The sequence below is a fragment of the Mustela nivalis genome, assembly GCF_964662115.1.
Source record: "Mustela nivalis genome assembly, chromosome: 19".
NCBI classification, from domain to species: Eukaryota; Metazoa; Chordata; class Mammalia; order Carnivora; family Mustelidae; genus Mustela; species Mustela nivalis.
Genome location: NC_139038.1, coordinates 4,863,681 through 4,887,454, shown reverse-complemented (window position 1 = coordinate 4,887,454; position 23,774 = coordinate 4,863,681). Strand labels below are relative to the sequence as shown.

At 55.9% G+C, this 23,774-nt stretch overlaps 1 protein-coding gene across 5 annotated transcripts in view; it reads right to left on the bottom strand.

Moving 5' to 3' along the window:
• The window catches only part of GRID2IP (Grid2 interacting protein), a gene marked incomplete at its 5' end in the record, with an annotated part of 36,394 nt that extends 13,886 nt beyond the window's left edge, over window positions 1-22,508 (bottom strand). For 2 of the 5 annotated variants that reach the window (XM_082714240.1, XM_082714241.1), the window contains 6 exons: window positions 1,333-1,516; window positions 1,789-1,883; window positions 2,528-2,597; window positions 5,356-5,441; window positions 5,675-5,923; window positions 6,330-6,421. In XM_082714240.1, the coding sequence (XP_082570366.1) occupies window positions 1,333-1,516; window positions 1,789-1,883; window positions 2,528-2,597; window positions 5,356-5,441; window positions 5,675-5,923; window positions 6,330-6,406 (761 nt within the window). Of the gene's footprint in view, window positions 1-1,332; window positions 1,517-1,788; window positions 1,884-2,527; window positions 2,598-5,355; window positions 5,442-5,674; window positions 5,924-6,329; window positions 6,422-8,503; window positions 8,686-13,703; window positions 13,859-22,094 lie in introns of those variants that run through there. The other 3 variants (XM_082714239.1, XM_082714243.1, XM_082714242.1) reach the window with 3 other exon arrangements.
• Window positions 22,509-23,774: the final 1,266 nt, after the last annotated feature.

Genomic DNA, 23,774 nt, shown 5'->3' with positions numbered 1-23,774 from the left:
CAGACCTGGACCCATGAGCCACAGAAATGTGGCTGCAGTTATAATCAATGTATTACATGTACACAGAGCAACACGGCCAGATCTGAACACAGAGGGCTTGGTGAAAAAAAAAAAAAAAAAACCACACCCAAGAATGCACACAGGATAGCCACAAAGGCAATGTAGACCAAAAATACAGCCCATGGCGGGGCGCCTGGCTGGCTCTGTTGGAAGAGCATCTGACTCTCAGTCTTCGGGTTGTGAGTTTGAGCCCCACGCTGGGGATAGAGATAACTTAAATAAGTAAAACTTAAAAGAATACAGCCTACAAAACAGCAGTGCCCACAATTCAAGAACACATCAGACAAAAGGATGCCCGTTAAACTCATCAGACTGGGTGGCCGTGGGAAGGGACAGACGCAGAAGAGGGAGTGGAGCTAAAAGGGAACGAAAGGTGGAAACAAGGCAAGTGTCCAGCACGGATAAATGGACAGGCAACATGTGGTCTAGCCACACAATGGAATGCTATTTGGCCGTGAAAAAGGGAATGAGTAGATGCTAGAACTTGGACGAACATCGAAAATATGATGTTGGGGGAAAGAAGCCAGACATAAAAGCCCACATACTGCAGGATCCTGTTTATGTTAAAGCCCAGAATAGGGAAAGCCACCTAGACTCTAAAGTAGATTCGTGGTTGTTCGGGGGGTAGGGTGGCGTGCGGAGGGGGAGGTGGGGCGGAAAGGAGGGGGTGACATTGAAGAGGTGCAGGGGGTTTCTTTTTGAGTGAAAATGTTCTAAAACCGAATGTGGTGATGGGTACACAGATTTGTCCATTCAAATCCAGTGCATTGTACAGTTGAATGAGTGAATTGTAGGGTGTGTGACTTATACCTCAATAAAGCTGTTTAAACAAAACAAGAAAAGGGCGCGGACGGGTGAGGTGTTTGCACGGACCATGACAATGACCCTATGGATGGAAAAGTGCGACAGACACAGGCTGCTGGCGCTCAGGTACAAAAGGAAGACACCTAACCAGTCCCAACAGGCCTGGCTGGCTGGTGGCAAACGCCCACAGGCGAGTCCTGTGACCTTTCCACAAACGTTTCGAAGGTCACTGCTTCACTTGACTGAGGCTGGGTCACGTGGTTGGGAGGTTTCAGAGTCAGGGTTTGTGGAAGGGCCCTTTGATTACCCACCACCCAGGGGCCCCTGGTACCAACGGCTGCTTTCTTTGGGTCTCTCCCAGGAGAAGGGGGCTCGGGAGACACAGGCAGGGAGACCCGGATGGTGAGTCTGGGCAGGATTTGGGGTCCACCCAGGGCAGCTCCCCCACCACCACCCCGGCCCAGCCACCTGTGCTGGAAGAAGCTCTCGAGGGCCCGGCAGATCCCATAGCGCTCGGGAGGCGTGAGGAGGTGCTCCAGCTGCTGGCTGAAAGTCCTCCCCTGCACCCGGATGCTGGAGGGCAGGATCTCTGCTACCCACTGCAAGGAGGTGAGCGCCGAGGATGGGTTGGGGGAATCCAAGGAATCGGAGTCTGTCGGGGCCACAGGCAGGAGAGGTGCGGGTGACCCAGCGTCCCCGGACCAGAGGCGGTTTCTCTCCCAGTGGGAGCTGGGGACGGCGACAGAGGGGCAGCCCCAGGCAGGGCCCTGAGGCTGCCCCATTGGAATCTACAGAACCACCTGGGGAGGGAAGCTGCAGGTTTGGGGGAAAAGCAGAATCCTCTGCAGACTTGTAAGTCCCACACGTAGAGGCCCTGGCAGGGTCTCTGTGGGCCATGAAGCCAAGTGGCCATGGGTGTCTCACCGCTGGCAAATGGGACGAGCCCCTCCTCCACCACCAGTGTGGGCATCGCGCCGCTGCCTTGAAGCATGGACACCACCTTGTCATGGGAGCAGTTCCTGCCAAGAAGAGATGGGCCCGGGAGGGCTTGACCAGGATGAACAAGGGCCATGGCCACCCACCAGAACTCCCTGCCCTGCCCGTAGAGGCCACTCAACAGTGCACAGCTGGGTCAGGACTGGAAGCTATTGTCCTGCTCATTTACCTTCTCTGCAGGAGACCCTCCAGACCCAGGACAACCTGGACACTTCTGGATGCACAAGGACTGTGATCATGTCACTCTAGGAAGGGCTCCCCTTTGGGCAAGACACCCATGGTCCATTTAATTCTGTGTCCCCCGGGCAATGGGCTGGCTCAGCCAGCAGAGCCTGTGACTCTGGATCTCAGGGTTGTAAGTCCAAGCCCCACATTGGGTGTAGAGATTACTTAAAAATAAAATCTCTAAAAACAGAAACGAAACAGCAACAAGGAACAGCCCCTCTGTGTTCCTTGCATGAAGCTGGGGTATTTTCCGGTTGGAAAGACAAACTGACATCCTATCTAGTCTGAAGGGACAGAGTCAAGAGCTCCCAAAGGAAGAGGGGCAGACCCTGGGGACAAACTGGTCACAGGCGATCAGGACCATGGCCTCAGTGTCCCAAGAGCCAGGGGTTCTCAGAGGATAGTGTCCCACCAAGCTTTGACATCCCCAATAGCCTCTGACCTCATGTCCAGTCCATTGAGGAAGAGGATCCGGTCTCCTGACTTGAGGGATGCATTGTCAGCCGGGCTCCCTGGGAGCAAGAAGAGAGAGTGTGCTGGTCAGCTGGGCGGGGCTGTGCTCTGTGAACCCATTTTACAGGTGCCAAATGGGACGAGTGGCAAAGGAGAGCCAAATGCAGCCCAGCAGACCCCACATTAAAACCAGCACCCCTCTGCTCTCAGCTGCTCGGAGCAGGGAATGAGCCCCTGGGTGGGGGTAGGAGACTTTGGGGCTCAGCATGGACCACAGGTCAGCCTTGAGCTATTGGAAAAGGGGGAAAAATAAAGAAGGTCCTGTAGCATCCATCCCCTGCTGAGAAGCCCCCTCTGTACTGTTCTCTGCCCCGCACAGAACGGTTACCATCATAGATTCTCTGTGCCTTTGTCATTGGCCAAAATGCACCTGCCGACAGGAAGGGAGCTTCCTCCCCCAGGCTGGGAAACATGGTGTATGAATCGTGCTTGTTTGTTTCTGTGTTTCCTAAGGCTTTGGCATCTCGGGTTGTTGCTGACCCTGGAAACACTGCCCTTCCGTGGCTGGCCAGTCCCTACCTGGTAAATTACTGGCTCAGAAGAGAGCCTCTTGTATGCAAACCGATCAGTCCAGAGCCCACAGCCAGGGCCCTTCCCTAATGGGCTCTCAGACCTCAGGCCACAACTGACTGCACCCTGCCCTAATCTTCCAGGGCCGGGCACCTGCTGACTCCCTGGGGACAGTTATGCCTCAGAGCCTGCTCTGGCTAGGCCTGTTCCTGCTTTCGCCTGCCTGGCCTCATCCTTCCCTCCCCCCGCGTGGTCCTGCATGGCGTGGCCGTGCTTGGTGTGGCCATGTCCCCTCCTCTTGGGAGCTGTGAGGGACAAACTGATTTCCATTGGCCATCACTTCCTGATCTGTTGACCTCACCGTACTTGAAAAATAGTAAGACCTGTGTTTTTATACGTGGTTTTTTTTTCTTTTTGCCTCTTTTATCAGCTGTTTGGAAATAAGTGGGGGAATTGGAAATTTGATTGGAATTGATTGGAAATCAAGTGGGGGAATTGACAAATGCCTAAAGAAAAGGTACTCTCAGATTGTGAAGAGCTCTCTCATGAGGCTCTGGGGACTGTCGGGGTGGGGGGGGGGCAGAGGGGGAGGGATGCTCAGGGAAGACCTGCTGGGGAAGTGGAGTCCTTCCCCCGGGACTGAAGAGTCAGGGAGGGGGAGAGGTGATGGGGATGGATCCAACCTGACCTGTGTGGAAGCTTGGGCCAGCCTGGGGTGGGAGGACCAGAGGACCTGGGGATTCAAGATTACTGGGTCAGGGGCGCCTGGGTGGCTCAGTGGGTTAAGCCGCTGCCTTCGGCTCAGGTCATGATCTCAGAGTCCTGGGATCGAGTCCCGCATCGGGCTCTCTGCTCAGCAGAGAGCCTGCTTCCCTCTCTCTCTCTCTCTGCCTGCCTCTCCATCTATTTGTGATTTCTCTCTGTCAAATAAATAAATAAAATCTTAAAAAAAAAATCTTTAAAGATTACTGGGTCAGGAGTCAGGAGACCCCAGGTTCTGGTCCTTGCTTTGCCAGAGCCGCTAAAGGCCTCAGTTTCCCCATCTGTAAAAGCTCTCACAGAAGCGTCCTATGGTTTCCTATGACAAGGAAGGCATGGGCTTACCAGCCTGGAGGTTGGGTTGGGGAGAACAGCACCCCTGGGTCTTAAACATGGCCCCTGGCAAAGTATGCCTGGCTGCACCCCACATGGGAGTGGGGGGGAGGTGGGTGGTGCTGGTGGTGGGCACAGTTGGAAGAGACAAAGGGGAGAGAAGACGTATTTCTAGAGGACCAGCCATGTGCCTCTTCCTGCAACACTGTGTCAACGATTTAGTAACACTAAATCCGAGAACTGTGACATGTCAGTCATCAGGATTTGGTGTCAAAATGATCTGATGGCTGGACAACGATGCAAAGGCACTAAGGCACTTTCCTGGGGATCCGAAGTTGTCCAACCCACAAATCCCTGCACTATAGGTATGAGATGAGGAAAGGTAGAAAGGACTTAGGGTCAGACGGACACAGATGGGGGATGTGTCACTAGGAGCATCATTCCCAGGTGCTGGGAGCATATGGATACAGGACAGAGAGAGCAGGTGACCTGGCCCTGTGGCGTGATAACTGGGAGGGAGAGTTCAGTTTAGCAGCAGGAGACATTTCTGCCCCACAGAGTCCTTCCACAATGGGATGTGCTGTCTCGGGAAGAAAGGAGTTTCTTCTCCCCACTCTCCCCCGACCTGCCCTGGAGAGGCAGGAAGGAAGAATTCCTGCATCAAGAAGGCTCTGCTTTCTTCAAGATGTCACCATTCCAGGAGGAAAGGGAGGCAGGCTCGGTGGGAGCAGGAGCAAGGTCCAGACTGGGGGTAGGGGACCAGATAGTAGGCAGAGGCCCTGAGGGCCTAATGGGTCTCTGAGTCTGGCCTGCCCAGAAAGGACCAAGTTCACAGTGGGCACTCCAAACCAGGCAGGCTGACTGGGTGCAGACTGGGCAGGCGTCAGATGTGTGCTGGTTACCCCAGTGTCTGGGGCAGTGGCCCCCAGCCCTCCCCGCTGGACATAGAATAAGTCTGGATGGAGAACTTGGCTTTCTTGGCTCAAAGGTGACCCTGAACTTGGAGGGAGTTTGCCCCAACTCGGATGGCCCCTCTGGGATACTTAAAGGACATGAGCTACATGAGGTTAGAACTTGGAGGTAGAAGCGGGGGCTACTTAGTATGGGCCTAAGAGGGTCCTTCATCCCATCCTGGACAACTCGCGAACCCCTCACCAGGCAGGACAGACTCGATCCAGACAGGCCCGTGACCGCGCAGCGTGAAGCCGAAGCTCTTGTTGCCCTTGTAGACTCGTACTGTCCTGGGGAGAAAGAAGGGGCGGGGTGGGGGGCTGGCAGGGTGCGCTGTCCTGGGGAGAGGGAGGCTGGGGATGGGGCGTAGGGGATAGAAAAGTCCCGTGCCCTGCTCCCCTTAATCTCTCCTCATCCCCACGCCCAAGTGTCCCACGCCCCAACCTCGCGCCCTCTGCCCAGATGTGCATCCCAGCCCACCGACTAGGAGGCATCCGCGGCCCGTGCCCGCGCGCCCCGGTACCTGCGCGTGCCTCCTGGGCCCGCACGGCCGCCCAGCAGAGAGGCAGCCTTGCGCGGTGGCGGCTCGTCGGGGCGGCGCGGGGCCGCGCTGGCGCGAGTGGACACCAGGAGGCGCTCCGGCCGCTCCTCGCTGCGGCTCCGGCGCAGCCCCTGCGCGCCTTGCGCCCGCCGAGCGCGGCACAACTTGCCCAGCAGACCCTGTGACACCACTTCGTCGAAGCGCGCCCGGTGCTTCTTGGGGATGAAGATCCTGCCGGCGAGGACCGCAGAGTCGGGGCGCGGTCTGGGGGCGCGTGCCAAACCGCTGCCTAAAGTCTCCTTCTCGTGGGCGCCGCCCTAGACTCTCCCGCCCCTACACGGGGGTCACAGGGGAATCAGCAGCCGGCACCCCAGTCTCCCTCTCGGTGCTGGGACTTGCGCCCCAACCGGCCTGGGCCACACCAGGACCTCGCGCCCAGCTCTCCATCTCGGGAAACTCACAATGGGACCGTCTCCATTACTGTGGCCTTGAGGGACCTCGGTGTTCCCTAAAGCCCTTTCGTGGACCTGTTCCTCCTCCTGCCTCCGTCTTCCCATTTCCCTGCGCTCTCATTTCATGCCCTTGCACCTGCCAGGCCAGACCCCAGCCAGGTATCCGCCACCACCTGTCTTCTTACCTGATTCCATGCAGCTCTGCTGGAGGAAACCCCAAAGCCACGCTCTGGCCGGGGTCAGACTTCCCCCAGACTCCCATCACACTCCTGGCCTTCCTGCTTGCCTCTCTGGCCAGCCTTTTTACAGCTGCCGCCTCAGAATTTGCCAGGAATTTGCCAAGAATTTGCCTCTTACACTATTGCCGGGCACACTCTCTCTGCTTCCTAGCTACACGGAGATGGACCTTCAACACCCTACACCGGCCTTCCTTCTGTTCAATCCCGCACGCTCCAGGAAGGCCCTGCTGTCCGTGCCAGCCAGGCACTTGGGTTCAAAGCTGAAGGAACTGCGGTTCCTACTCTCAGGAACCTGGAAGTGGTGAGAGGCCGTGGGGAGGCTTGGGTGGATGCTGTATGGGGTCTACACCCTGGCACGAGTCTCTGGAATCTGTGAGTGTCTCCTGCGAGGAGGGAAGCTCTCTGAGGGCTAGGGATGTAGCCTGGCTGGAAGCCACAGTGACGGCTCAGGATTTGGCACAGGGAAGGGACTCAGTGACTCAGGAAACAGGAGACCCACCAGCAGCACAGCCATAGCTCCCACTAATGGCAGCAGTTAACAACCGGGTGGAACCCCCTGTCCATGGCAAAGGATCCGGGGGCTCAGAGAAGACCTGTAACTTTCCAGGCTGACACAGCTGGCCCTTCGCACAGCTTGAACAGAAGGCCAGTCTCTGCCCCTCGGCATGGTGGCAGGACTCTGCCAAGGGCTTCTGAAGCTCTGGTGGCTAGTGAGGCCTCCCTGGTCACATGCCAACATTCCCGTCCCTGTCCTTTGTATGAGAAGGCACTGCCAAGGCCATGGTGGGGAAGAGGGAGGAAGACGGGGACAGTGGGTCTGTAGCCAGCTGAAATACAACCCCTCTGCGGTCATCCAGTGGCCCCCAGTCAGTTTCCTTGACCTCTACGGTAAGATTAGTAAGACCAGGCAGGTAGAATAAGCTGCCTGGTGGGAAGGAAGGGAAGTGGGTCCTCCAGGAGGAGGGGGCATCAGGGTTGACCCCACTGAGCTCTGCTCCAGGTACGAATGTTCCAGGCGACCAGGAGACCAAAACAAGAGGCCTGCTCAACTTTTCCAGGACATTCTGGCCCGATGCTCATCCCCGCCCACCCACAGAGATTGCCGAAAATCTAGAACCTCGGTCTCATTGCCCAGATGGTCACTCAAGGTCTCTGGAGCCCGACACCTCCTTCTGCCTGACCTGCACATTCCCCACACTGTCCCAGACCCACCACCCATGCCTCTTGCCCCGGCAAAGAAGGGATGACAAGCCGGAAATTGGCCACCTCACAATCTGGGCTCCAGCCCCAGGCTCCAGAAGGCCCTATGTCCAGCCTGGGCAGGGGCCTGGTGACCATCCCAGCTCCACCCTCCAGCAGCAATTAGAAAAGGTCTGCCCCTCCCCACTCCTTCTGCCCGGGATGGTAACCATGGTGAGTCACCAGCTGCCCAGGTGGGAGAACATTGGTGGCCTTTTCTCTGCTTGGTGTCCTTGGGACTGCGCCAGATGCCCTTCCTGGCTTGCACTGGCCCTCCATGCAGCTCAGTCTGGCCAGGCACCCCAGGCCTGGGTCTCCCCTCAATCCACTGACCCAGTAGAGCCAGGCGCAATGGGGCCTCACGGACCACTGTGGCAGAGCACTAGTCCTCTGACCATGACAGCATGGTTGCCCAGGACTCCCAGGTCCCTGCGATGCCAACAGGCTTCTCTGAGACCACAGGACTCTTCCCTGGCCACCCAGCCACGGTTCAGTCAGTCAGTTCGGTTCCCTCTGCCTTGGGGGGGGGGGGGGTCAGGAGTAAATCCGTGTCCAGATTGTCCTACGGGTGGCCCTAGTGTCCTCTCTCTCTACCACATTCCCTGCCTAGGCTCTCTGGCCAGGTCCCCGGACCTGCCCAGTTGTAGGAAGCAAAGAGGAGGGCTTTTCAGTCCCAGCCCTTGGTTCCCCCTCCGCCTCCCATCCCGACCCCCAGGGGCGCGTGCAGGTTCCAGGCATCCAACGGGGGGACTCGCCCCCTTGTGCCGGGTGGGCGTCCATCTCAGTGCCCCAGCCCCACCCCTTCTCAGGCCGCCCAAGACGGGTCCGCCGCGCCTAGGGTGCACAGTTCCCGGGGGCGCGGGGCGCGGTGGGGAAACTACCGAAAGTGCCGAGAGAAGCCCTGGTCCTTCCCCATCTGGAGCCGGCGACGGCGGCGTGGCAGGTGCCGACAGGTAGGGGTGGCCGAGCCCGCGAGCAGAGCGAGGGCGCCGCGACTCCACGAGCCTCTGCCGGGCAAGCGCACTCGGCCCCTCCCGAGCCAGCCCGGCCCGCGGCCCCGCGCCCGCCCCCTCCGGGTGGCCCCGCCCCGCCCCGCCCCCAAGGGGGATCCCGCAGCTTGCTCCGGGGGCGGGGGTGTGGGGGGGAACGGGGGTTTGGGAGGGGCGGTTCAGGGCTGTCAACGCTGCTTCCTCTTGGGTCCCTCCATCAGTCCCTCCCCAAGTGTCTCGCCTGCAACCTTTTCGAGGCCGGGGCTCCCGGGTCCCAGGTCACCTGCACCGTGGCGGGTCCCCGGCCCCTGGCTGCTGCAAGGCTGAACCCCAAGGGTTCAGAAGAAGCACCGAATTTCTTTTGTAGAGCGTGGGAAGGCTTTCCGGAGGGCGTGGCCTTTGTGCTAGGTTTCAGGGAGTGGGTCAGGGAGGGGAAGCCCCCCTCCCCTACCCAGGGGGAAGCGCTAATCAAGAAGCCTGTGGAAAGGGAGGCCTTGAATGACATTGCCAGATGCTGAGTGTGTGTGTGTGTGTGGGGGGGTCAGTCCTAAGGATTGAAGGAGAGGAGGAGGTACCCCAGAGATTTTAGTGCACCAGGGGAGTGGGTGAGGCTGGGGGTGAACAGGGAGCATATGGAGTGGGATAGAAACACAGAGGAAGGTGTATGAGATTTGGTGAGTGAGTGGAAATGAGGCGCGACAGCCAGGCTGGGGCAATTCCCAAGTGTGTGTGTGCTGAGGGGACAAAGGACTCCTACTGGGAGAGAGGGAGCTAGGAGGAGAAGAGGGGGATGACAAGCCAAGACCCTCTGGCTCTGGGTCTGCTACTCCTAGAAGTCAGGGCGGGCGCAGACCGCAGGGAACCCACCGCCTTGTCATTTTCCCGCTCTCCAGTCCCGCTTGCCTGCGGGAAAGGGCATATAGATACGGGGGAGCTGGCCCAGGACATCCTGAGCAGGGGGTCCTTTGGGGACATCAACACTCTCCTCCTCTCCAGGAGTTGGCCGGGACCCAGACAGACAGGACCTGCAGAGGCAGAAAATCCTGGGACGCTCCCTCTGTCTCCGTCACTGGCAGAAAGGGACATCTGACATGGTTCTGCCTCCAGGTTCCTGAAGTCAGTCCGACCACGCTGACCAGCACACCTCAGCCCTGGTTCCTGGCCCCAGCGAGGCCACCACCCTTCCCCTGATCAGCCTGGGCTGCTTTTGTCTCCAGCGGCAGCAGCAGCAGCAGCAGCAAGCCGAAGCCAGAACTCACCGCCTCAGCCCCGCCAGGGAGAGAAATGCCTGAAAACCGCTACAGTGACTACAGCTCCCTGATATCCGCAGGGGCCACAGCCAACCCATCATGACCGAGCCATCTCCGGAAGTTGGGGTCTGGGTGCAATGGCCCGGCATCCAGAACCAGGCCAGCCCAAAGGTTATGAAGACTGTCCGCCTCGCTGGGGGCAGAGGAGGTGTGAGCAGGGAGGAAACGCTCATGGCTGAATCCGGACAGAGGCAGAAGTGCACACACTGCCTTGGGGCTCCATGTCCTTGTCATCCCCTATCCCTGTCCCTGTCTGTCCACAGCGTACCTGGACCCCTCGGTCCCAGCATCCCAACACACAGAGAAGGCATCAGAAGGGGAGAGCAGCTGGTGCATCTTGCAGAAAGCCCAAGACAGCATGGGGGGGGGTAGGGGTCAAGAGAGAGCTGGAGTTTGCTCAAGTGCCCGCCCCTGCTAGAGGGGGCTACTAAAGGCCGGTCACTCTGGGCCACAAGCTCTCATTTGGGGACTTTGCACACACCCCCCTCAGGGCACATTTGGCATTATCTGGAGGCAGTTTCTCGGTGGTCACAAAATGACAATTAGGATAGGGAATGTGCTACCGGGATCTAGTGCTGCTGAATATCCTACAAGACACAGGGAAGCCCCCAACCACAGAGGGTTATTGGGTCCCAAATGTCAAAAGTGCGAAATTGAGCTCTAGGGAGAAAGAGACCTTCCCTAGGGGAAGCCCCCATAAACTGAGAACATACCACATCCCGTCATTTCATAGATTTCTCCCGATCTATTTGTATTACAGTGTCCCCAACACTGGTCCCCAAAGCAGAGGAGGATGGAGGGGGGGGTACAGGTCTTCCCTCACACCCTCCCCCCAGATTATCAGCTAATCTCTTTTCTGCTTCCAGTTGGCAAGGTCCATTTCGGAGATTTCCTTCCAAAAACCCTGCTGGGAACATATAACCATGACCAACCCCATTTTACAGATGGACTGTAGAGGTCAATGAACCTGCTCAAGGTTGCACAGTCCATGAGTGGACCTGGGGGTCCAAGGGAGGTCTGTGGGGATTCCACACCCCAGCTCCCTCCAGCACTGTCCCTGCATTTCCTTCTCCCACCTGCCGGCCCCTCCCTCCCCTTCCATGTTTCCTGAACCACCCCCCACTCCCCCTGCAGACCACACAGCTGCCTTTGCTTTCCTGCTCCCTCCTAACCACGTCACACTTCCCAAGCTGCCTGGACTGGCCTGTTCTAATTAGAAAGTCATTTTATCACTTCATCAAACTGGGATCCCTTCGGGGATAGACCCAAATTAAGCTCTGAGCTTCAGGGTAAACTGCCGTCATGGGGAAAGATGAGACCCTTTGCTTCCATTCTCACCACTGACCCAAATCTTACGCTCACGGCAGCACCATCCAGGAGAACCTTTTTGATGATGGGCATATTCTAAACGTGCACTGTCCTTGTATGGTGGCCACGAGTCACACGTGGCTAGCAAGACTGAGAAGCTGAATTTCCAATTTTATTTAGGATTCATCAAATTTCATTTTAAAAAGCCACACACGAGGCTACTATGCTTCATGGTCTCACTGCTCCTTCTCCTTCCTCCGCAAGCTTTCTGATTTGGCCACTGGGACCACCTCTCAGAGATCACACAGTGACTTGGGTGGGTTCCAGCCGCGGCCAATCTCTCTCTCTCTCTCTCTCTCTCTCTCTCGCTCTCACACACACACACACACACACACACACACACACACACAGTGCTTCACCTACTGTTTGCACTCACGGTGTAACGTAAACCCTGTCTCTCCTCAATGGGCCATTCTAAGACCACAATTGTCACTCTTTGTGGCCACCCATCCTAGGCAAGGTGGTTTACAGCCCAGTACCGTTGAGTACTCAGCGTTGGGTACTGAGTGGCCCCACTCTTATTGTGGCATCGTCCACTTCTGTGGCTAGATGTCTGGCTCTAATGAACTCTTCTTAGCGTCTGTCTTTCCACCCCCATCGGACACATTGCCAGACTCTAAGATTCACTGAGCCACAGCGGTGGCACCTGCTGCCTCCTCCAGGGAGCCCACCCTGATTGCCACCCCCCCACCCCGCTGAGTTGGCCCTGGGCAGCTGGCACTCAGGTCTCAGAATCACAGATGACTGTATCTGTCTGTGACTCCTCCCTGCCCCCTGAGAGCTCTCCAATAGAAGGTTCTGCATGGGGATAGCTATTGCAACCCTGGAGCCCAGCATGTGGGCTGCCAGACCCTGGGGGTGGGGGTGGGGATGGGGGTGGGGAGATGGAGTGGAAGGAAGTGGGGGTTGGGGTGGCTGAAGCCCCACTGCCAAGGTACCCCTCTCCCTGCAGAGCCCAGCTGGGCACCGCCCCCTCCTCCAGCCTCCGCCCCACTTGTCCAGTCGTACTGACATGCACTGACAATAGAGGTTGCTGCTTCATCCTCCCCAGCAGTGCCCCGGGGATGCTGCGGGGACCGGCAGCCCGGGCAGCCTGGGCAGCCTGAGGCGGCCAGGATTCCCGTTCCCAGGCTCCAAATCCAGCACGCCAAAGGGGACACCTCCCCCACCCTGGCTCTTCCTGACTCGCTGCCGGTGGTCGCGTGGGGACAAACTGCAGACAGGAAAGCAGGCGTGGGGAGGCAGATAAGCTATCTGCAGAGGCAGAGGCGACACAGACGGAAGCCAGGGCAGCTCCGAAGGGAGTTGAGGAGGACGGAGAGGACCTCCAGCTGAGACTGGCTGCTAGCAGCCTTGGGACACGCACGTGCCAACTTCTCAGGGGACGGCCAGCTGCCGCCGGTATCCCTGGCCCAGCCCTGGTAGAGATGGGTGGAGTGGGGGGCTGCCCACCCATCACCTCCCCAGGGAGCCCTCATGGCCAGTGCATCATCTCCACTGCAAATTAGGCTGGAGAAATAACTTTTTTTTTTTCTCTCTCTCTCTGGATTTTCCTAGCAAGGGGCAGGCCCCTAACTCACCCCAGGCAGCTCATGGTAGCCTCTTTCCGTGGCCTTCTGTGCTCAGTGGCAGAACCGAGCCGCTATGCCCGGGCTTTGGGGGGGGGGGTGGCCAGCCCCATCCCTGACATTGGCCAGGCCCAGAGGGAGGGGCAGGCTGCAGGGTGAATGGCAGCAAGGGGAGGGGGCGGGCTGAGCCCCGGAAGTAGGGGGGTAGAAGTCGGAGGCCCTGGAGACAGGGTGAGAAGAGAAGGGCGCCCCCCCCTCCCGTACCCTCCACAGGATCCCCGACAGGGAAGGCATCACTCAGGCCCAGTGGGGGGGCTCATCAAAGCTGCGCTGTGCCACGCAGTGATGCCCCGGCAGGAAAGTGGGTGGGTGTGGGGGCTCCAGCTGTTAACCTACCCGCAATTTTTCTTCCTAAAGGATAAACGTACAGGGTCCAAGGCCGAGAAGAACAGAAAGTGCAGAGCTGATGGGTTCGCAGTCCTGTGCCAGCCACTCATTTGCTGTGTGACTTTTGGGCCAGCCTCTTAACCTCTCTGAGCCTGTTTGCCTCCGAGAAATGGGGATAATAATAGCGCTGGGATGATTCAGCTGGAGAGGGTTCCCCTAGGCCCCTGGCAAGGTCCTGGGCATACAGCTGACATCATCAAAAGGCAGAGAGCACACACTGTGTCTAGCATGGGGATGTCCTTTGTGCAGGAGGTGGGTCCTGTGTGCAGCCTGTCCCAGCCCGGCATCCGGCGGCACTTCCGTTCTCACTCACAGCAATACCCTGGGAGTGGGTCGTCGTTGGACCCCTCTGAGCGAGCCACACCCTGCCTGCCCTTTCCTCCCCCCAAACCGAGGTACCTGAGGTTGTCCAGGAGGGGCGTGCGGGCGTCGCGGGGCAGCTCCAGGGTCAGCGCCCACACCAGGTCGTCCACCCGCGGCTCGGCTGCAAACTGCTTCAGGGCGGCGAACACTCGTTCCTTGGCAGTCGGCTGGTCCCCCAGGATCTCATCCACCTGCGAGGACAGGCCTGGTGAATGACCACCGGGACCAGAGCAGAACACTGCTCACCTCCTTCCCTTGCTTCCTCAGTTTACCTCCATGGGACACCTGACACGGGAGCCCTGCAGGGGCTCTGTGGTGACCTCTCCACCCAAATCACACTTCCCAGCCTCATAGCAGACAGACAAGGTGACATGGGTAGTATCTTCATGTACATCTAAGCACACGGAGGCTGGTGTAGGTGGAGTGACCTGTCCAAGGCCACGGGGGTGACGACTCAAACTTAGAGACAGCCCTTCTACTGAGTCTTATAAGGATCAAAGGAATCAATACAAGAGCTTTACCATGTGCCAGGCACTCAGTAATTGCTAGTCACTATTATTATAACGCTATAGTTCTTTCCGCCACACTGTTCGCTGAGAGATCCCACAGAGAACATTCTGGCTCCACAGAGAAGCCCTGGAGTGTGTGCCTAGCCCTGAACTTGGACTCCCTCCGTGTTCCCTCGGGATTTCTGCTTTCTTCTGCTCTGTGTACAAACCAGCTGACACCAATTAAGGTACATCTAATCAGAGGAGCCCACGCAGCTGCTGGAAAGGGGCATGCAAATAGGCACCATGTTTCTGGAGGCAAGCTTTGGTAAGCATGTCCAGGGTCTAAAAATGCACCCGTCCTCTTACCCAATGATCTAGGGACGTATCCTAGAGATGTCCTGAAAGACAGGGTGGTGCACAACATTTGAGTGAAGAGGCTCACCTCTACGTTGTTGTAATACGGAGACGTTGGAAGCAATATCGATATCTAATAATATGCGATAAATAATGTCAGCACATCCATCTGGGGGATATTTGCAGTCTCAGCTATTCAGCTAAGAAAGGAAGAAACCCCAGACTCTTAGGGAGGTGGGACCCTGGCAGTTAGTGTTGTAGCCTTGGGCATTTGGAGGCTCTGGTCCCAGGTTTTGGCTCTTGAAAAAAATGATGCGGAGACTCGGGGACAGCAGAGCTTGCTGAGGGTGGTGGCCGAGCCCCGCAGTGCACCCGGAATGGACTTGTCCTGACCGGGTGAGGCAGGACAGATGGACTTCTTGTTGCTGAACCTGTCCTGCTTCTAAGGCTGGATCTTCAGCGCGGATTCTGCAAACTGTTCCTCCCACAGACTCTCCTGCCTAAGTGAGCAGAGTCAATGTCTGTTGCTTGAGAGCCAAGTTCATTTGACACACTGTAGTACCGGATATTGTTGATTCTGGGGTGAGCATTTTTTTCATATTCTAACATCCCCCAAATCAGTATGTGTTCTCCGTTAGTTGTCGTTCCTGTGGGTGTATAAGGATGTGATGGTTAGTTGTTCCTGTTGTTACTTATGCTGACTTATGTGCACTGCTGGTGCTGAATATGTTCGTGTAAGTCTAAAGTCCTCTTCTAATAACTGCTAAATTAAGTGACAAGTAGGTGATAAGGTAGCATGTGCCATGGGTTTATTGCCAAGGGCATTCCTCTTTTTGTGATTAAAAAATTGGGATGTCAGGGCGCCTGGGTGGCTCAGTGGGTTAAGCCTCTGCCTTCAGCTCAGGTCATGATCTCAGGGTCCTGGGATCGAGCCCCACATCAGACTCTCTGCTCAGCAAGGAGCCTGCTTCCTCCTCTCTCTCTGCCTGCGTCTCTGCCTACTTGTGATCTCTGTCTGTCAAATAAATAAATAAAATCTTAAAAAAAAATTGGGATGTCTCGCAACTGACAGTCTCAGTTTTCAGTTTGATGCAATGCGGTACTTTATGGCCAGGAAGAACGATGCTATAGATATATATTGAAAACCAGGAGGCACTGAGGCGCCTGGGTGGTTCAGTCAGTTAAGTGTCTGCCTTCAGCTCAGGTCATGACCCCAGGGTCCTAGGATTGAGTCCCGAATCAGGCCCCTTGCTCAATGGGGAATCTGCTTCTCCCTCTGCCTGTCCCCAACCCTCCTGCTGCTTGTTCTCTCTCGCTCGCTCACTCACTCTCTCTCACTTAAATAAATAAATAAATAAATAAATAATAAAACAACCCATGAGGGGCACCTGAGTGGCTCAGTCGGTTGAGTGTCCAACTCTTGATTTCAGCTCAGGTCATGATCTCAAGGTCTTGGGATTGAGCCCTGTGCTGGGCTCCATGCTCAGTGAGGAGTCTGCTCAAGGATTTGCTCCCTCTGCCCCTCCCCCGACCCTACTCACTCTCTCTCTCTCTCGAATAAATAAATCTTAAATAAAAAATGAAACCGTGAGGGGCGCCTGTGTGGCTCAGTGGTTGGGCCGCTGCCTTCGGCTCGGGTCATGATCCCAGGACCCTGGGATCGAGCCCCGCATCGGGCTCTCTGCTCAGCAGGGAGCCTGCTTCCTCCTCTCTCTCTCTGCCTGCCTCTCTGTCTACTTACAATCTCTGTCTGTCAAATAAAAAAAAAAAAAAAAAAAAAATGAAACCGTGAAACGGAGAGTGATGGCTAAGGGTGTGGAGATACTTTTTGGTGTGAGGAGCGTGTTCTGGAATTGATCATGGTGATGGCTCCACAAATCTGTGGATTCACCCAAAACCACTGGATTGTACACTTTAAATGAGTAGATGGTATGATACGCGAATCTATCTCAATAAAGCTGTTATAAAGTATTTATTTGTCAGAGAGATAGAGAGAGTACAGGCAGGCAGAGTGGCAGGCAGAGGCAGAGAGAGAAGCAGGCTCCCTGCGGAGCAAGGAGCCCGATGTGGGACTTGATCCCAGGACGCTGGGATCATGACCTGAGCCGAAGGCAGCCGCTTAACCAACTGAGCCACCCAGGCATCCCTAAAGCTGTTATAAAGTATGGAAAAATTGTGATAAACAGGCGAGAAAAATGGTTTACAAATGAAATACACGGTGTTCTATTTTTAGACACCTATGATTACACATGTGTCTATGAATTGGAAATATGTACTAAGTTTTACAGTAATTTGGTTTTTTAAAAAATAAGTCGGTGGTTTCCATCTTTTCTATAGTGAGCTTATAGGACTTACACAGTCAGGAAAAGGAAGGCATGTTATCACTGTTCCTTTTTTTCCCTTTATTTTTTACTGTTGAAAAAATGCACATAACCTATAACTACCGTTGTAACCATTTTAACGTGTACAATGGCATTAAGTTACGTTCCACAGCGTGCTGTAATCATTACCACCATCCAGTTCCAGAATATTTTCATACTCTCCCAAATGAAAGCTCTGTACCCACGAAGTAATCACTCCCTCCCCGCCCCCCAGCTTCCCCAGCCGTGGCAACCACTAATCTGTTTTTTGTCTCCATGGATTTGCTAATACTGGATACTTCCTGTGAATGGAATCATACCATATGCAGCTTTGGGGTCTGAAACGGTTACGGTTACGTTTTGTTTAAGTAGCAGTTAAGCATCGTCTGTCTAGTCTGTCCGTACTCCATGAGAGCCCTCCCTTGATAGTCAGTCAGTGGTCTGCGGTGTGTCTGGTCACTGATGCCCTGAGCTGACCCAGAAGCAGAGGTGGGGGGCTGGGCGGTGGAGTGTGTGGGTTTGCTGTGCCTCTCTCTGGGGGGAGGGTGGGCGCAACCTCAGCCAGAGGATGGATGTTGGACCGAACGTCCGCACACAGCATCCTTCCCCACCACCCTCTACTGGCAGAGGATGAAGACCCCCCCCCCCACTTCTTGGCCAAGGTCAACCCTCTGGTCCATAGACACCCCACTGCCCCACCCCTCCCTGCTTTCTCTTCCTCTACCTACTTGTCACTTGGCTCTCAGCTCAAAGTCACCTCCTCAGGAGCCTTCCTGACCACCCTGGCCAAACAGCCCCCACCTCTCTCTCTCTCATCTCCCTGTTTAATTCTCCACATCCTTTGATCATGAGCCCTAGATAGCTTGTTTGTACGTTTGTCCACTTCCTCGCTGGCTTCTCCCCCACAGGGACACCCGCTGCGTGGTAGCAGGTCCCCTGCTTGTCCTCATCACAGCCATCTCCCGGGGCCCTGAAGCACCACAGGTCCAACCATCAGTAATGGCGAAATACGTCCATTTCAGTGTCTCTACTGCCTCCTTCCCTTCAGCTTACATAAATGTCGGAGTGTCTCCCTACCTATAAACATGCGAATTCATAAAGTCCTTCTTACCCTGCAACCCCCGCGTCCTGTTCATTTTCCTGGCCCAGAGCTGTCTCCACTTGCTATTTCTCTACGACTGCCCTGAGCCATTGCAGGGCGCCCCCTACTGGCGGCACTCCGTGGCCATTCTCTGGGCAAGGACCCCAAATGGTGACTTCTGGACCTTGATCCTCCCCCCACAGCATGCTCCAGAGTTTCAGATCTGCATGGTCAACTCATCCCTACACACTTGCACAAGGGGACTGAGGCCGGCTTTCCAGAGGTGGTGAAAGAAGCCAGGGGCTTTGGGGGCCTCATGCCTGAGTCCTAGCACTTGCACCCCACAAAGCCTGTGTTGCTGTCTCTACCTGACATGATCTGATAGGACGACCTGAGACCCAGACCTGAGGTCTTGCTCCCGCCCAGCCCCAAGCATGGCCCAAGCAAGCCCCAAGCATGGCTTGGCCCATAGTAGGTCCTCAGTGAATATTTATGGAGCTCAACCCAAGAGCCACAGCGGGCCAGCTGTCCTCTCGCTGCATTTCCTTCAGCTCCCCGCCGGCCTCAGTTTCCCTGGCGGTGAGGAGGGCAGGCCACAGCACCAGCACCCCCTCCTCGTGCACCCACTGTACCGAGGAAGGTTAGTGGTTTTGTAGTCAAAGTCAGCGGCAGCCTCAATTCAAAGGAGAACATGGCTGGCTGGAAAGACGTTTTATGTAAGAAAGAGGAAAAAATAGTTCCTCCCCCATGGGGCCTGTGCCACAGCGCGGATTTGGTGTCAGCTCTTACCCAAATACTCTCAACCTACATCTAGGCGCGAGGCGCCATCACGGGACGCTAATGGATTTTCTATTAACTATCAGAATCCTCAAGGAGGAAAAACTGGGGCAGGGAGAGTGCCGGAGCTCACTGTCAGAAAGCCCTTGCTTGTCCGGAGGCAGTGTCTGCTGGGGATTTGCTCCCAGTTTTTGGAGGTGAGCTCGGTGAGCTCTAACCAGAACCCACCACTCCCACTCCCCCTAGCCAGCACACACACCTTGGCTGGCCTGGACAGCCAGTCACACCCCAGCCCCCCAGCCCTGCCTTGTGGCCAGGTCTGCGGTCCACCTTGCCCTTCTGGTGGCTCTGACCGTGCCCCCGTCCAACTCTCCGTGGGTCGGATGGAGTCTGGGACAGGGCTTGGGTTCTGCAGCAGGTCATCTGGAATTATAGACTTTACTAGTTGCTGCGGTCTGAATGGTGGTACCCCACGCCTTCCATTCCTATGTTGCAAACCTGCTGTTCAAGTTGATGGTGTTAGGAGGTAGGACCTTTGGGAGAGGATGAGGTCATGAAGATGGGGCCCTTGTGAACGGGGTCAGTGCCCTGATGGAAGAGAGCCCAGAGAGCTCCCAGCTCCTTCCCTCCTGTGAGGACACAGGAGGTCTGCTACCCAGAAGAGAGCCCTCTCTCCACCATGTTGGCATCCTGATCTTGGGTATCTGGCTTCCAGAGTGGTGGGAAATACATTCCTGTGGTTTCTAAGCCACCCAGTTTGGTATCCTGTTACAGCAGCTAGGAAGGAATGAGCCACTCATGCTCTACAGTATTGCTAACTCCCCTCTGCTCCCTGGGCGCACAGAAGAACAGCATTTCCCGGCACCCTTTGGGAGCAGAAGGGTGCCTAGTTCTGGCCAAGGAGCACTGGCTATAGGTGCAGCACTTCGCTCCCTCTCTGAAGTCCTTAAGAGCTGATATGCACGTTTCTGCACGCTGTTCCTCCCCTACAGAAACTCCTAAAGCTGCACATTGAGATGGGGGTGCCTGGCACATTGAGGCCTCATGCAGAAGTCAGCCAGCCTGGAGAGTGCCTGCACTTTTAGAGGATTTCATGCAGATGGGGAATAAACCTGTGAGGTGTGCAAAGGCACCAAGATGTTTGATGTTTGTTATAACAGCAGAGCCTGCTCTGGGGATAGAAAGAAAGCTGCATCTTCGGGGAGCTGGACAGTTGTGACCTAGGAGTCCAGAGCTGAAAGGTTCAAGCTGGGGTCCTACCCAGACAAGGGGTCGTGCCAGCGTATGTGGGGGAGGTGCGGTTCCTGAGAGGGTTCAGTTTAGAAGAGGGGAGGAGTGAACAAAGCTTGGGCACTGGAGAAGGCCAGGTGAATGGAGATCTGATACCTGGGCAGTGGGCTGGGGGTCAGTTCTCTAAAAGCAGGGCTCCCCATCTGCCCCCTAAAACTTCATGGTCATGCTCTGCCAAGAGGACGAATGAGCAGTGCCCTTTCCAGAGAGGATGAGGGAGGGTGTCTGTGAACTCAAGCGTCCCAGTCATCGCACTGAGTTTCTAAGATGTTGGGCTGGACTCCCTACATCTAAAGGCCTGGAGGACATTACATGAGGGCGGAGGGCCTGAGGAAGTTGCTGCGGTGACACCTTTCAGGGGTCCCCAGTAGGTAGGACCCTACTGGTCAGCCTCCTCCCTGAATGTGTTACCTCCAGGTTTCTTGGATTTCCCTGGATTTGTCCAGAAAAGGGCCAGGTTTCTGCAAATCAGGCATTGCTCAGGATTCTGGCCAGAGAACAACTTCATTCTCAGATGTTCTTTTCCAGCTCTGGGTCTCTACCTCTCCTGATGGCCACCCCTTGCTTCCTGAAGGTGACTCAGATCTTGGACTCCTCTTGTGGCTAAGGATGTTGGCCATTCCAGGATCTAATCTCAGTCCTCAGGGAAGCCCTTAATTTCCACCTTCCAGGAAATGCCTCTGGAAGGTCGGGAGACTTGAACCAGGGCCTCCCGTTGCCAACCAGCCAGCCAGCCAGACTACTGTGCGAGGCAGGGCCAGATCCCCGTTTTGTGGGGGCTTGAAACAAGTGTGGCTCTTTTGAAAAACAAACAAACAAACAAACAAACAAACAAAAACAAAACAAAACCAAAAAAACCCCACAACCACACACACTATGGTGCTATTGTCTGAATGTCTGTGTTCCTCCCAAATTCTCTTAAAATCCAAAGTCCCAACAATGATGGTCTTAGGAGGTGGGACCTCTGGGAGGTACTTAGGTCATGAGGGTAGAGCCCTTCTGAATGGGATTAGTGCCCTTAGAAAAGAGACCCCAGGGGCACCTGAGTGGCTCAGTGGGTTAAGCCTCTGCCTTCGGCTCAGGTCATGATCCCAGCGTCCTGGGATCGAGCCCCACATCGGGCTTTCTGCTCAGTGGGGAGCCTGCTTCCTCCTCTCTCTCTGTCTGCCTCTCTGCCTACTTGTGACCTCTCTCTCTCTCTCTCTGTCAAGTAGATAAATTAAAAAGAGAGAGAGAGAGAGAGAGAGAGAGAGACCCCAGAGAGCTTCCTTGCTCCTTCCACCAAGTGAGGACACAGTGAGAAGCCACCAGCTGTGGACCGGAAAGTGACTCTCCCCAGACACTGAATCTGCAGGCTCTGAGATCCTGGACTTCTGGCCTCCAGAAATGTGAGAAATACACGGAAATAAATTCCTGTTGCTTTTAAGCCTCCCGGTCTCTGGTCTGTTGTTCCAGCAGCCGCAACAGACTAAGATACTCAGTTCGCAATACAGACAATAGGAGGAACGGCCCACGGCCACAGCCGTGGATGAAAGTCACAGCAAAATGTTGAGTACAAGAAGCTCAACACCAGAGAGAACGCGCGGTGTGTCCAGTAATATAAAGTTCACAAATGGGCAAAAGTAAACTATAACGACGCAAGTGAAAATAGCAACTACTTCTTGTTGCGGTGGACAGAGAAAGGGGCATGCGGAAACTTTCTGGGGTGAAGGAATCATTCTATTTTCTACGCTCTACCATTATCTATATTCTGTCGATCCGCGTTTTGACCTGGGGGTGATCACGAGGGTGAGTTCCTCTGTAAAACCCAGTGAGCGGTCCACTTAATGTACTTTCCTGTACACCTGTGTACCTCAGTAAAAGAGAAGAGCCACCCCGACAAAACCACCACACAGAACCACAAACTTAGGTACAGGGCCTTGAAGCTCGCAAGGTTATATTTCTGGTAAATATGTCTCTAGAAGTCTCTTCAGCTCCAACCCGGCTCCAGGCCCCGGAAGGACCTACCCCGCCACTGCAGGGAGACTCAGCCAACCGCGTTCCCCAGGGTCCCCCCCCTCGCCCGGAGTCCTACCTTGCGGCTGAACTCCTGGGCCTTGCGCCTGCGCTCCCGGTGCACGGCCTCCGGGCGCCTCCCGCGGGCTAGGCGCAGCAGCTCGCGGCCCAGGGAGAGGCCTCGGCCGGGGCGCGGGGGCCGCAGGGCTGGGGTCGGGGACGCGCGGCCGGATCCGGCGCCTGGGTCCGCATCGGGGCCCGGGAGCACGCCGAGGCTGGGCGGCACTCGCGGGCAGCGCCGGGCCAGGCGCACGAGGCGCTCGCGGCTCAGGCCACCCACGGCCAGCCCCTCCACCTCCAGGATCTGGTCCCCGGGCCGCAGACCCCCGGCGTGTGCGCTGCTCCCTTCTGTCACCTCCAGGACGAAGCAGGGGCCCGAGCCGCCCAGGCGGAAGCCGAAGTCTTCGGGCCAGCCCTGGTTGGTGGCTGGCATGGTGGCGCTGGAGGTGTGGCTGGAGAGGGAGAGAGCCCCAAGGGCGGATTCATGGCGGCCCTGTCCGACGTGCCTCAGGCTGCTTAGAGACCCAGGAGATGCTCCAGGCTGGGCCAATGCTTCTCTCCGCCTCTGAGTGGAGGATTAGTTCTTAAGATAATGTCTCAGCGCCTGGATCCAGCTGTGCCTGAAATTCACCAACTTCCACCTGACAAAACGACTTCCCAGTGACAGGAGCTCACAAATTCCCACTGACTTTGGCAAATATTTGCCCTTTGAATTGTATGACTCTCCTTTTTTTACTTCTTTGGGGGAAGCATGGTAGGGCTGACTTGGAGGTCTCTGGATTCCTGGGTCTAGGGGAGGCGGTGCCTCTGGCCTCCAAAAGAAGCCAGAGTGTGTGTGGGTTGGTGAACAAACGTGAACATTAATAAGGGGAGACCTCGCTAAAACAGAGTCAGGAGGCCAGAAGGGGGAGCCATACCACTCCTCAATTATAGGAAGGATTATCTATTACAAAGCCCAACAGAAGAATGATGAAACAGAAATGAATCTTCAATTTCAAGGCCAACAGGAAAAGACGTGCATTGTCTTTCCTACAGAAAAGGAGCATCCCTGCAACTCGGCCAATGAGCAACAGTGATCACCGCCATCTCTTGCTTCTCTCCAGTGGACTTCTGTTCAAAATCACCCCTCCCAACTTCCTTGTTCTTCTCTGTGAAGTTCCTCTCCTTTGTTTGTTGGACTCGCCTATGGTTTTTGCCATAGCTTGCTTGTCCTGGATTGCCATTCCTGAGTTAACCCATTTTTGTGGGGAAAATAACTTTTATTTTTGAGGTTAACAAACACAGCCCAGGGAGTCTAGGGTAACTGTCCTAGATGGAGCAATCTATGTGTGTTTCTGTAGGTCTGTTTAGAGCAGGGAATGCCCACAGCCCACCGACAGCCTCTGAAATTGTAGGCAGTATGAGTGTAAAGGCTCTGTTTTCTGAGCTCCCCCTCCCAAGACAACTGGACCCCTCTTAGCGGCTGGGGAGTTGGGGTGAGGAGGAGACCTGGGGTTCCAGCAGCATTGTCAACTAGGAACAAGTGGTCTTAAGGGACAACCAGGGATAATCGATATCACCTGACCACCAGAGGGCAGTGTGGGCACCGTCACCTGGGTGTGGTGGAGGGAGGCTGGCTGGCTCCCAAGCCCATCCCAGGGGACCTGGTCCTCCTCTGCCAGGTGGCCATGCTGCCACGGGGCCTCAGGGACACTTACTC